Source organism: Sprattus sprattus (genome assembly GCF_963457725.1).
Source record: "Sprattus sprattus genome assembly, chromosome: 16".
NCBI lineage: Eukaryota > Metazoa > Chordata > Actinopteri > Clupeiformes > Clupeidae > Sprattus > Sprattus sprattus.
This window is the reverse complement of record NC_137914.1, coordinates 21,529,193-21,542,972: the sequence shown is the minus strand read 5'-3', so window position 1 is coordinate 21,542,972 and position 13,780 is coordinate 21,529,193. Positions and strand designations below refer to the sequence as shown.

General features: G+C 43.8%; 2 protein-coding genes across 2 annotated transcripts in view; one reads left to right on the top strand and one right to left on the bottom strand.

Moving 5' to 3' along the window:
- LOC308377010 (solute carrier family 2, facilitated glucose transporter member 1-like) overlaps window positions 1-1,808 on the bottom strand; it is a gene marked incomplete at both ends in the record, with an annotated part of 30,032 nt that extends 28,224 nt beyond the window's left edge. Inside the window, one exon of the mRNA XM_080853542.1 lies at window positions 1,713-1,808. Coding sequence (XP_080709668.1) covers window positions 1,713-1,808 — 96 coding nt within the window. The remainder of the gene's footprint in view (window positions 1-1,712) is intronic.
- Window positions 1,809-5,932: 4,124 nt separating this feature from the next.
- LOC308377257 (polyhomeotic-like protein 2) overlaps window positions 5,933-13,780 on the top strand; it is a gene marked incomplete at its 3' end in the record, with an annotated part of 35,574 nt that continues 27,726 nt past the window's right edge. Inside the window, exon 1 of the mRNA XM_080853839.1 lies at window positions 5,933-6,025. The remainder of the gene's footprint in view (window positions 6,026-13,780) is intronic.

Below are 13,780 nucleotides of genomic sequence, written 5' to 3'. Positions count from 1 at the left end.
CTGGGGCACGTTCACTTACTCTATATACCCCAATCCACCCATCACTGGGGCACATTCACTAGCCCTCTACCCCAATCCACCCATCACTGGGGCACATTCACTAGCCCTATACACCCCAATCCACCCATCACTGGGGCACATTCACTTACTCTATATACCCCAATCCACCCATCACTGGGGCACATTCACTTACTCTATATACCCCAATCCACCCATCACTGGGGCACATTCACTAGCCCTATATACCCCAATCCACCCATCACGTGGGCACATTCACTAGCCCTCTACCCCAATCCACCCATCACTGGGGCACGTACACTAGCCCTGTACCCCAATCCACCCATCACGTGGGCACATTCACTAGCCCTATATACCCCAATTCACTGGTGAACAACAAACAGCAAGTTGCCTGAAGACACACTTTGAAAAGGAACTGTTATCATAGCACAATAGATATGACAAAATTGTGTGATTCATTTTAGTAATAAATATTGAAATGCATACATATTGAGTTCATGTAAACTGAAACAAAACCCCAGCAAATATTTGGTCTGTGTCAGTGATGCTGACCTTTTTCCCCCCATAGATGTCTGCCACCATCAAATGCTTTATATGAACTAAACAATGCAAAGCAACTGATTTTCATCCCAGACCAAACCATCATCATCAGCAGTTCAGCCCACTGCACATGGATACTGTTCATGCTGAGACAACTTGTGCTAGGAACTGTCCTTGGGTACTGACCTACGCCTGGTTCACTGAGGAAAAACACACAATGCCTTCCTTCATGTGATTTTACTGCATGATACAGCAAATTGTCTCTTATTACTGGTAGTTCCAAAACAGCTGTTGAACGCAATACGTCAACACCTCTAGTTCCGTGTACAGAGCCACAGTCCAGGTGATCGTGCATAGCCCCGGGTCATAATGACTGGTGAAACAACTGTTGCTAGAAGCTACACTGAAAAGGGATCTGCTCATTAGATGAACATCCACAGATAAGATAGCGACTATAACAAGATTGTGATGTACTTATAGTCTATCAGTAGTCATGTATTAAGTTGGAGTCTGTTGACAACGTCCAGGCATAGAGATATAGCAAGTAAATGTCTGCTAACAGGATTATAGAGCACATAAGCACAATATTAGCAACCAGATGCGTGTACTTGCACACCGTGATCAGATTAGTCTTGGAGCACAGAGTTAACTCTGACTCGAACTCTAAATGTGACAGACAATGCTTTTATCTTTTGATAGAATGAAAAATACTATGCAAAGTTGTTTTAACTAGTAGGACTTGTTAGGCTCAACTCTTTCTCTCTCTCTCTCTCTCTCTTTCTCTCGTAGTGAAAGAAAGGTGACATTAGTGTTAGACAACTGTTCAATGCTACACCAGTCAAATGGGCCAATCTGTTTTATTGAATCATTGTCTTTCATCCCCTATTTCTCTCTTTCTCCATCTCTGTTTTTCTTCAACTTCCTTCTCTCTACATGCCTCTCTGTCTCCCTCTTGCCTATCCATACATGAACATAAAACAATGCACATTCTATGCATTTATCTACACATCAGTAACACTGCTATCATAAGGGGAAGAGACTATAGGCCTCTTGTAAACCTTCAGCCTATGCAGTTCTTCCTGAGTCATCCAGAGTAGAGAAACCAAGGTTAAACAGAAGTGAGGGAGAACAGAGGTCCCCCCGCCCCCACTTACCTCCTTGCCTGTCGGGCCCCTGACCAGGCTGGTCGTCTCCGTGGCGACGTCCTTTCTGGGAGGGGAGTCCTGCTGTACATTCTCTGGGCTGCTCATGCTACTGCTCCTGCTACTGCTACTGCTACTGCTGCTGGGGCTGCTGCTCCGGTGAGGAAGGACTCAGGGACAGAGTGTGTGCGAGAGAGGACAGCTGCCTGACTCAGATTATTAAGAGCCTGAGGCACACACACACACACACTCACACAAAAGGCCCTCCCCAACTTGGTGTATGTGAGCGGCTCTGACTCCCCTGCTTCCTCACTCCTCTCCTCGTCCCATTCATGCAGTGCAGCTCCACACCTGCCTCCCTTCACCTCTCATCACCTGTCTACAGCCAGCTGCTGATCCAGGACCTGTCAACAAAAGAGCCAAGGGAGACTCACATGAATGGCATTTCTGTGCATTTTTGCATTAACAATATATTATTATATTGTCCAAGCCAAAAACAATGAAATGAAATTCCAGGTGTAATTTATAAACTGATGTTTTGTGTTTAACCAGAAGATGGCAGGCAAGTTTCTCCAAGTTTTGGTTAAGTTGACCTTGCTTCGATCTCTTCCCAAACCAAATGTCTCTCACACAGTAAGTATTCCATTGTAAACAAATTGGAGTATAAATATAAAATAAGTGAGAATGTATTATTTATTTATTACTATTAGACTTGTCTTGAGACTCTTTGTTTTGATTTATAATACTGATTGATTTAAGTTTGTCATTAGAATCAAGACTGTCTTTTGAAAAGTGGGCATTAGATTGAAAGCAAAAATCTTGCTGAAACAATTATTTTAATGAGAAACAGATTCCACTTATGATAAAAATTAAACTTCAACTTCTAAAGGAAACAAACACTTGATTTAAAATCTATTGATGCCATATATTCCTTGTTAATAACCAACATAAACATAATTCTAGAAAATGCAATGGTCAGACATTTAATGACTTAATATAGAAAAATAAAAACATAAAAACCTGGTGCCCACAACGTCCATGTAGACCCATAGTAATTTGCAATGGCTGTAATATGATCTCGAATAAAGTTGTATGCAAAAGTCTGGGCACCTCTGGGCAAATTACATCATGACGTTTTCTTCTCCTGAACTGAAATGTAGTCAATATAAGACTTGTAGCACACATACACAATGGTAATGCAATGAGACTTTTTATTTAATGGAGGTAAAACATTGCAAAAAAGAAACAGTATTTGTGCTACATACCCATGGACACTTTAAAGTTTATAGACAACTGCACATGGAGATGCAGATTGACTGACTGGATGTGTGTGTGTGTGTGTGTGTGTGTGTGTGAGAGAGAGGGGGGGGGCCCATTGTCTGAGGTGTGAGTGATTAACTGCCCTGTGCCGTACACCTGGCTGGTGAGGGCAGGAGCTCTCGTATACACAGGGGGGCAATTACAGTGACACTGAGGCGTTTACAGCTGATCAGAAACAGTGTCGGGGACGAGGCTTTCTCTGGCCGTGACAGGGAGGCTCATAAAGAGTGATGGATGCTCTGAGCCCGAGCCCTGAGCCCTGGGCCCCCACGCCAGCCCCTTTCATCCCTCCACTCAAATGAGACATCAGTAAAAGGAGGGAGGGCCCATAAAAGGGATGAGAGGTGATGGGATGCACGCAGGGGGGCAAAGCCCACCAATTCTATTCGCCTCCCTCTCTCTCTATCTCTTTCTCTCTCTTTCTCTTGCTCTCTCTCTCTCCCTCTCTCTCTCTCTCTGTCCAACTGATCATCTATTCGTCTCTTTTCCCTTCTTTTCCCCACCGTAGCGTACATGTGTAGCACAGCTTTCCAAAAGATGTCCCTGTTCTACAGCATCTAATGTTCGTCACCATTTGGTAGTTTCCACAATCCGCTGCTGTGAGAAATGTGTCAGCTTTGAAGAGCTTGATCATATATTTTATCTATGTATTTACTAGTAATGATTTGAATTTCTTTCCCATGGGAAACACAATGACCCATTAAAGCAGTGCACGTGTGGAATGGTGCTTTCTCTCTGGTTTAATATACAAACAAGTTCTTAAACAAGCACCCTGACAAATCCCTGCAACAAAAGAGGCTTTAACCTCTCTAAAAACGAGAGCCTCATGTCATTTTATAGACTACTGATCTACCTGACTTGCCTGCGGTTTCCTTCAGTCTTTCTCACTTGAGACCTGGGGCCACAGGGGTTATTGTAACACCAGGGATTAGAGTCAACAGGGATCGTGCTGACAACAGGAAGTTGTAAATTATACACCAGGAAGCTGAGGTGGGGCACGGTTTGAAAGCGCAGGGTGTGTTTCTGATCAAAACTCCTTACTCTCTCTCTCAGCCGTGACACAATTTCACACACACATGTTCATGTCATATGTAGTCCAGATAATGTGGCATGCTCTCTCAGGCGATGCCTTGTGTATGCCTCAGTTCATGCTAAATACTTAACCCGAGCTTGTCCGTGCTACAAAGGCTCAGAATACCTGACAGCTTCTAACACCTGTTTATGGCAATTTGTCAGCCGTTTCCATGTCTCGGACCAGAACAAAATTTTGATACCTTAGAAAAATGGGTCCAAAATCTACAGAAGCTGCTGTGCAAAGAGGCTTTGTTTGGGAACAACACTTTCTTTCTTTCTTTTTACTTCTTCCTCTCTTCCTATATTTCTTTCTTTCTTTCTCCCTTTTTTCTTTTTTTCTTACTTTCTTTTACTTGTTCTGGTCTTTCTTCCTGTCTTTTCTATTTCTTGCTTTCTGTTCTGTTTTTTTTTTGTCTTTCCGTTATAGCCCAAATGGAGCATGAGGAACACATTATCGGAGAGGAAAAGAGCACAATCACCTCCTTCAGACCCCTTGCCATGGTCTGACCTGTTTAATTATGTCATTACTGCCAATGCACCTGTGTGCCCAAGACAATTACGCCCAGAATCACTTACCCTCTCCTTCCTTCCACAGAAGCCAGTTTCATTTCCGGACCAGCACAACTGCCTAGCACCACTGAGGCAGACAAATCATCAACATTTGAGACGTATAAACTTTAAAACACCCCAGACAGTAAGCCAGTCTTGTTCTGTTGGGCACTCAAAGTCGCTGCCTATAGCTTTAAAATGCTGAATGGTTAAAAAGACCAGAAGTGCTAATAAAAGAAAGGTTACGCTTCAGAAGTACGTCCCAAGATTTCAGTCTGCACCAACACCCTCGACACTAATGAAACACAGAGGCTGCTGCACAGACTCGCACACACACTCATTCACACACTTACACTCGTACACACATGCACACACTCACACACTCACACACACACACACACACACACACTCACACACACACACACACTCATTCATTCACACACTTACACACACTCACACACACACACTCATTCACACACTTGCACTCATACACACATGAACACACTCATTCACACACTTGCACTCATACACATATGCACACACTTACACAAACACTCATTCACACATTTGCACTTATACACACATGCACACACTCACACACACACTCATGCACACACTCACAAAACACAAATATACATAACTCTGCACACATGTGCACACATAAAAGCATATTTATGCAGACATACACATATTTATCCACATGGGTAACTGGTGTTAATTATATTTTCCGCATTAACTGTCTCTTAGAAACCATAGTATGCAAACTAATAATCTGTGGAGTATCTGGATTTTCACTATGTTGCTGTCAGATAGCACAGCCACATTGACACTGCACTGAAAGCACTGGAATACATGTCTTCTGTTTCTGCGCTTATGCAAATATAACTTGTTATAACTCACAATTTATGCAACTGTACATTTCTTTTATCTGCAACCACCAATAATTTCATGAAACCGTACGAAATCCATACATTTATCTATGACAAGACCATGTTTTAGTCAGGAGTTTGAACACAATGATACAATACATACAATCTTAATTTAATGATTAAATCCCAATGTGCTGCTATGGAAACCATGGCAAAGTTTCAGTAATTCCACCCTGTCACTGAAAGAACAAGAGAGGAGAGGGAGGGACAGGGAGTGGGAGAGGGGAGTGTCTGTCAGATGTAGGGCCTCCTCATTGGTTAGACATGGTCACATGGCTTCTTTCAGATTGCTAATTCATGTCAGGAAGGTTTTTTTCAGTTTCCAGCTCCTCCTCCCCTGTGCTGGTGTACTGTGTGGCTGCCGGACAGAGCGAAGCCCAGAAATGGTATAGGATAACAGGAAAGACTCATGCAAGAAACACGTCAAGGAGGGACACCAGGGACAAACTGAAGGTATGGAAGTGTTGGTTTGTTGCTTTACGGTTTTATCTGTGCTCTCTTCCTGGTGAAGACAGCAAACAACCAGTGAGTACTCAGTGGGTCTTCATTTGTGGGAATGTTTATGTGTGTCTACGAGTGTGTGTGTATGTATGTGTGTGTGTGTGTGTGTGTGTGTGTTTGTGTGTGTGTGTGTGTGTGTGTGTGTGTGTGTGTGTGTGTGTTAGTGTGTGTGTGTCTAACTTTTTGTGTAAGTATTTTATATGTAAGTGTGAGAGCATGCTAGTGTAAGTGTAAATGTAATCTCTGCAGTCTGTGTAAATCCTTTTGAGACATGAAATAATTCAGTGACTGCTGTTAAACAGGTTTACAGCTACAGTGACTTGACCTCTCAGCCTTGTTCCTAGTAGATCGAGTTCCTTGGTCATGCACATCTGAACACACTTTCGAAAGTTTCATTTGACAGTTGGTTTTTACTGAGACACCACCAGTCACTGAACACATTCCAAAGCAACACACTTCCTTGCCGGTGGGCTGTGTGTGTGTGTGTGTGTGTGTGTGTGTGTGTGTGTGTGTGTGTGTGTGTGTGTGTGTGTGTGTGTGTGTGTGTGTGTGTGTGTGTGTGTTTTTGTGTATGTGTGTGTGTGTGTGTGTGTGTGTGTGTGTGTGTGTGCGCGTGTGTGTGTGTGTGTGTGTGTGTGTGACAGTCAGTGGGCTGATACAATATATTTGGGGAGGGGGTTTGCGGGGTGGCGGCTGGTGGTGGTGGGTAACCTCTCAAATAACATGACCATCTGCACTCCTCACAGACACTTCTGCTTGACCCCTCCACTGTGTCCACACAGCCAGGGGGGGAGACCATGCCTGGCTTACACTTGTCTTTGCTTGGGCCTTTAACACTTGAGACCCATAATCTGACACGCTCACAGAAGACATGTCTTATTCAGAGTGGTTAAGTTCACATAGCAGAACTTGCTCAGGTCCTAATGATCTGCCCCGCACACAGAATATACTGACAATAAACGAGTTTACTAACACAAAACAAATAAAATGTAGCAACATAATACATTATATAAAGAATAAATTAAATAAAACAAACTTATATTAAACAAACAGTTTCTTTTACACTTCATGGTGAGAGACTCTCATTCAACTCCAAGATTATAAGGATTTCAACAAGATTGACCAGACCTTTGTTTTCAAAGCCAAAAACATTTAGAGGCTAAATACCATCTCTTGTTTATGCGCCGTGACCACTTTCCAGTTGCATATTTCACCTCCAAAGCCAGAATAAACAAGCGGCCGCCGGGCATAAGTACCTGTATGGGCAGGACTGAAGCTGCCCGAAGGGGATGTATTTACATAAACTCATACTGTGCATATGTGTGATCTCTCCTTTGAGATTCGTTAGAGCTCTCTAGATGGGTGAGTAGAGCTGCCTTTGCTTTCATTTGATATGTAAGGCTCTTTTGAGGCTCTCTCCATAGATGGCTCCCATGACTTACTGTGTGTGTGTACTCACTCCATAGAGTAGGATGGCTCCCATGACATACTGTGTGTGTGTACTCCATGAGGGAGGAACCGCACACTTCACACACTTGCCCGTCCTGTACACGAGGGCCACAAAGAGCTAGAGTGTCTCCCCTTTGGCCCCCTTGGGTCAGCAAGGGAATCAATCATGCTAAATCTGCTTGTTTGTGTGTGTGTGTGTGTGCACACGCGCGTGTGTGTGTGTGTGTGTGTGTGTGTGTGTGTGTGTGTGTGTGTGTGTGTGTGTGTGTGTGTGTGTGTGTGTGTGTGTGTGTGTGTGTGTGTGTGTGTGTGTGTGTGTGTGTGTGTGTGTGTGTGTGTGTGTGTGTTTGTGTGTGTGTGTGCGTGTGCGTGTGCGTGTGCGTGTCAGTGAGGTATGGTCATGTTGGGTTGCATTTAGTTGGTCCACAGGTATGTGTGTGTGAGGTTTCGAACATGTGTGACAGCACAGGAAAATGATACACCCGCATGTCAGGCTTAATCTTGGCAGATGTCATTACAGAGGGCCCTACTGAAATATAAAACAGACGAAAAATGCTACGTTGAAGATTTTACAAGAAAACCTTTAACAAAAGTGAGGTCAGATATTTAAACTGAACAGTACTCAAAGTAACTGCAGAAAATACTGCCAACCATAAGGAAAAGAATAATGTCAAAATGTGCAGTGTTTGTAATGCTCTGTCGCTCTTCTGAATCATTAGATTAATAAATCCGGTTTCAGGGTCCTATAGAAATGCTCCACAACTTATAGCACATCAATTGATGGTGGCAAGGTTTTTAGTTGCACTGATGAGTGCAGGCATATGGACTGCTTCTATGACATTAGTATAGCCTTTCAAATGTTTTATTTTTTTTCATAAACCAAATTTCCCTATAAGATAAACATTATAGAAGCTGTGACCAAACAACGGAGTTTAGTTGTAGTCTTCAGCATCTTAGCTCTGGCCAGGTCTATGAGCACCAGACTCCCATGAATGTTGTGAGATGAAGACATGTGATGGTGTGTGTAATGAGAGGCCTTATGAAAGTGAGCCCTGTTTCAAACACAGTCACAAGAGGAACCAGATGAGCAGATGAGCTCCCCGCAGAGTTCAGTTCCTCTGCTCTCACTGACCCTTTCCCTTCCCCTGTACAGTACAGTGCAGGGCCGTGCCACACCGCACTGCATCGCACCACATTGTACCGCACTGCACCACACCGCACCACATGCAGGCAAGACAAATGAAAGTGAACTCTGGTCTGCAGCCTCACCGTGACATTACACTTTGTCACGGGCGACGGCCCTGCCTGCGGCATGACCTCTCAGAAGCTCTCCGCGCACGGATTACGCTGTCAGGCTTCACGACCCTCCAGCTTCTGAAAAGTACTCCACTCCATCTCTTCTCCATCCCCTCCAGCCCCCTCTACCATCCCTCTTCAAATGACTGTCTCAACATCTTAGGAATGTTTTAAAAAAAGATTAGGGAGCTTCCCAGCCATCTCTGTCTGAGAGGGCTTAGCGAGAACATGCTAGCGCGCTAGAGTGCGGAGGCTTATTTGCCTGGGTCTGCCCTGGGCTTTAGGGGAAAGCAGGCCGGGATGTATTTCCTCTGGCGCGGGCCCTCAGATGTCGGAGGTGTGTGAGCCGGTGACAGGCCCCCAATAGGTTATGAAGTGAGTGCGGACAGCTCTCGAGGGGACGGAGGAAGAAGGGCCCTCACAGTGGCTCAGGCCCGCAGCTCAGCACAGCTGCTCCAGGGCCTCGCTTAAGAAGAAGAAAGTGATTGGTGCCTGACAGGCTCCTGTTCTCCATATGCAGGTGTTCCCCCGCCTCCTCCTCCTCCACCTCCTCCTCCTCCTCTTGCTCTTGCTTCAGGTCTTAAGGCCCACATGCTACCACTCAGATCCCTGGCTCTAAAGCCGACGTGTAGAAATGTATGTATGTAAGCTTGCACACACACACGTACGCTATCGCAGATAAGCATAAGCACTCACAAACACACACACACACACACACACACACACACACACACACACACACACACACACACACACACACATTCTAACACACACACACACACACACACACACACACATACAAAATCACACAGCTGTTTTAAATAAAGCCACAGAGGCCCAGTCTTTCTGCATTGGTGATTTAGCTCAGCATTGGCTGGCATGAATATCAATGTCCTTAGTGCCTGACCCAAAGTAACGGTGAGTTCTTTTTCTACCTTTCCCCTCATGTCTGACGCTCATGCCCTACCTTGGTAAATTAGGACATCAAGTCCGTTGTATTTCCCCTCACCGTCACATTCACAGAGGAAACTAGGGGAAGCCAGCATCAACTAATTAAATAAGCATTTAAAACGATGTAAATGAGTTATCTCTGGGGTTTAGTAATCTATAGCCACACAATTCCAGCATGGCCTGTACAGCGCACATTAAAGGAAGGGGACCTATACTGGGTGAAAGTCTTGCAGAATCTGACACCTTCTTATGGCTTATAATATACATGAAATCAGACGTATGCTGAAAGGACAGATGGTTTCCCCAAAGGCAAGAAATACAGGCAGAACCAGCGCAACTGCCCAAACATGCTCTGGTTGCTTTGTTTTATCAGTCAGTGATGCTGTTGACACAAACACAATGGCTTCATAGCACCCACACAGGTAGGAGCTGGTGAGGCCTGACAAACACAGCAGTTGATTTTCTTTCCCGTCCTCCTCCACAAATGTATCTGCACTGCATGTATCAAAAGCATCATTATAATAAGACCATTAAAACTTAGAGATAGATGGAGTTCAAAATGATAGACCCTTAACAATGACACTTTAGGGTAGTACCACCCTGAACATTGGCACTCAGGTGCAGCACAGGGGCTCTTGGCCACATGCAACAGGAGCACCTGCTGATTGGTTCCCTTGGCAGTCATCAATGGTGCCGACACATGAAGCTGTGCCAGGAGACGGACCCGAGCACAAGCCTCTGGGGTGATGCCAACAGCTGAGATGGGTGTCCATGTCCTGTACTGCTTGAGCCTACTCTATTACAGTGATGCTTCAATATGTCAAGCACAAACTGGCATCTCTCTCTTTCTAGGTCTTCTTGGTAAAAGCCCTTGAGGATTAAGCCACTGGATGTGTTTAAGTAATAGAATGGAATCTTCACTTGAAATAACATTAATTCCTATGAAAGACTGTATTTCTAGTATGAAGAAAAAAACATTCATGAGAATCATCTGAGACCTCAAACATACTGCTGAACTTTTGCCTTCAACATCTATCAACATACCCATGTCCTTCAACACTAACAACCAAGTACTCAGTCATTCTTTTCAATTTAACAGTACTATTCAATACTCTGCATCTTCATCATAATTCAAAGTAGCAGCAACTGAGAGTAGAGCAGAGCAACTACAAGAGAGAGGCAACTTTGCTCTTCCTTTGGATATGCTAAAATCTTAATGTCGAATTGGAGAATGGAGAGTTGAAAAAGAAAAATGGTGCTTCCTTCCTTTTAAACTTTGAAATGGTTGATATCGCGCTCAGGCAGACTCAGTGGACTCATATTGAGAGGTGAGAGAGGTACCATGATATTGTTGGAAGAAAATTGGTGCCATTTATTTTGATTCCTGCCATTTCACGGTCCAGTTAGTCTCACCATACAGAACCGATTCCCGCCCTGTCTGATCAGTGAGGAGAATCGTACTTCTGCCAGACAGCTTTCAGATATCAATTCCTTCCTTGAGCAGGCCTGTGTCTCGCATGCTCATATGAAGAGGCAGCTCATTGACATGCTAATGTCTGAATTTATAAACAAGGTGTTCAAAGCTTGATTACTGACAGTTACCAATTTGCTTAATTGCTGTCAGTGAGACAACTCCCCGATTGTTGAGTTGTGTGTGAGTTTGTGATATCAGTGTCTTCCGTCTTAGATGATCCTCACAGTTACAACAAAGTTAGGATCATTAGTATGATTGTCTTGGATCTGTTTTCTCCAGGGAGACCAATATCAGTTTTAGTTGTGTTGTATTTGACACTGTAGATCACAGAATACGGCTGGACAGGTTGGAAATCGGGTAGGAGCAGTCCAGAGCAGTCTTTAATTACTGCAGGTCTCATTTAAAAGGTCGGAGTTACTTTGTCACCATTGGCAGGGTGGCTATGACATGCAGACTCGGATAAGGACAAAGCAAAGACTATTGTGTTTGGCAACAAAGAGCAGAGAATTAGTTCTAGAAAACATTCTCAGGCTCCAAAAATCCTAAGACCAAGTGCACATCTTGACGTTCTAATGGACTCAGATCTCACCCTCACCAGCCACATCAGAGCAATCACCAAAACAGCCAGAATCAAGAGTGTGGTCTCCCAAAAACACCAAGAGACGCTCATCCAGGCTGTTGCCTTCAGGAGGGTGGACTCCTTGAATGGTCTCTTAACTAGACTTCACAAAACAGCAGCAGCTAATTTTTATTTATTTAGTTGTATCCAAGAGCAAACAGAGCACATTTCTCCAGTTCTTAAATCTTTACACTGGCTTCCAGTTAGTTACAGAATGGAGTTTAAAGTGTTGCTGCAAGTCAATAAATCACTGAATGATTTAGGCAGAGAATGCATCTCTTTAAAGAATACTAACTGAGCAGGGCTCTTAGAGTCCAAACTCAACATGGTAAAGCAACATTTAGCAATTATGCAGCATGCAACTGGAACAAACAGCCAAAAGATCTTAGATGTGCCCCAAATTAAGCCATGTTTACATTCAGGTTAAAAATATCTCCCTTTTCATGAACGTACCTATGATTGAGCTCTTAAACCTTTTTCTTAATCTTACTGCACTTTCATTCTGGATGTTACAGCTCTAGTCATTTCTGACAGGGAAGTGATGTCTTGGGCTGACAGCTAAACTCTCAGATTAATAAATAGAATGATGGTCAAATTTTGTGAGCACCGCATATCCATACCACATGACGTAGAGTTTGTTACTATACATACAAACATTAGCGTCACAAAATTCATGGGCTTCGGTAAAAGTGCTCATTTTGCGTCATACTTTGAATCAATGCAGAGAACACATTAGTAACAGGAACGAGGAATCCTTGTAGAAACATTCAAACACTCAGTGCTAGAATGTTCTACTGCTTTGGTTTCAGTCCCAAAACCCCCACAGTTGCTAACTAACAGACTCTGCATGGCTCCTCAATCAGGGGCGCCATGGCAATGGCGGCCATATTTCATTCCCCTCTGGTCAAGCAGAATGCCCCCCAGCAGACAGAGCTGTCAGGTTTATGGGGGATCTTAAGGAAATTAGGGCCACAAATCACCCTCTGACCAGGTCCCATGAAGAGGCTGCTCCAGCGACATGGGGAGCAAGGCAAAGAGTCCGTCAACAGAGTGGCCAGAGTGATTCATTGATCTGAAGCCCAAGCAAATCTCTCTCTGGTGTTTGAAACATGGCCTTGTGTCATAGATGTCAACAGCAGAAGGCAGAGAACCTCATTAATAAATCTGAGTGTCACAATGATTTGTGTAGGATCAAGGTAAGATGGAAGGCATTTGTATATTATAAAAAAATGTGGGTTTAACATGCTGTTTGACAGAGTAAATATCAGTAAGTAATATCTGATATTGTCTTTAAGAGAAAGTAGTGGTTAACAGTTTTATAGGTCAATCATGGTTGTAATGTTCAAGAGTGCAGAGAATATGAGGTCGTAAGAAGAGTGGAACCTCAAACTGAAGTTGCGAGGCCATGCTTTAGAGATCAATTACTGTGATGCTTTTGTGATGTGTATGCAAAACAAACCCACTATATTGCTGTTCTATCAACACCTTATTGAGAATGAATAGTTGGTCTTACTACATTCAGCAGTACCAGAGAGAGGGACTTAAGTGTGACTTGTAGCACTCACCATACTGTGTCTTTCTCCCCCTTCCTCTCTTTTACAGCCACACACACACACACACACACACACACACACACACACACACACACACACACACACACACACACACACACACACACACACACACACACACAAATACATACAAATCAGATCAATTTTCATGCACAATCAGATCTTCACTGAGAGCATAACTAACTTTAGAGACACTTAACTCTTTCGTGACGCGTGTGCGAGTGTTGTTAGGCTCTCAGCTAGCTAATCTAAAGTGCCTTGTAGTGTGATCACTGAAGCAGGAGGGTGCTAAAGGAGTGATGAAAGAGTGTCGGAGGAAGGAAGGAGCCGCTGTCTGTTTGCTCTAC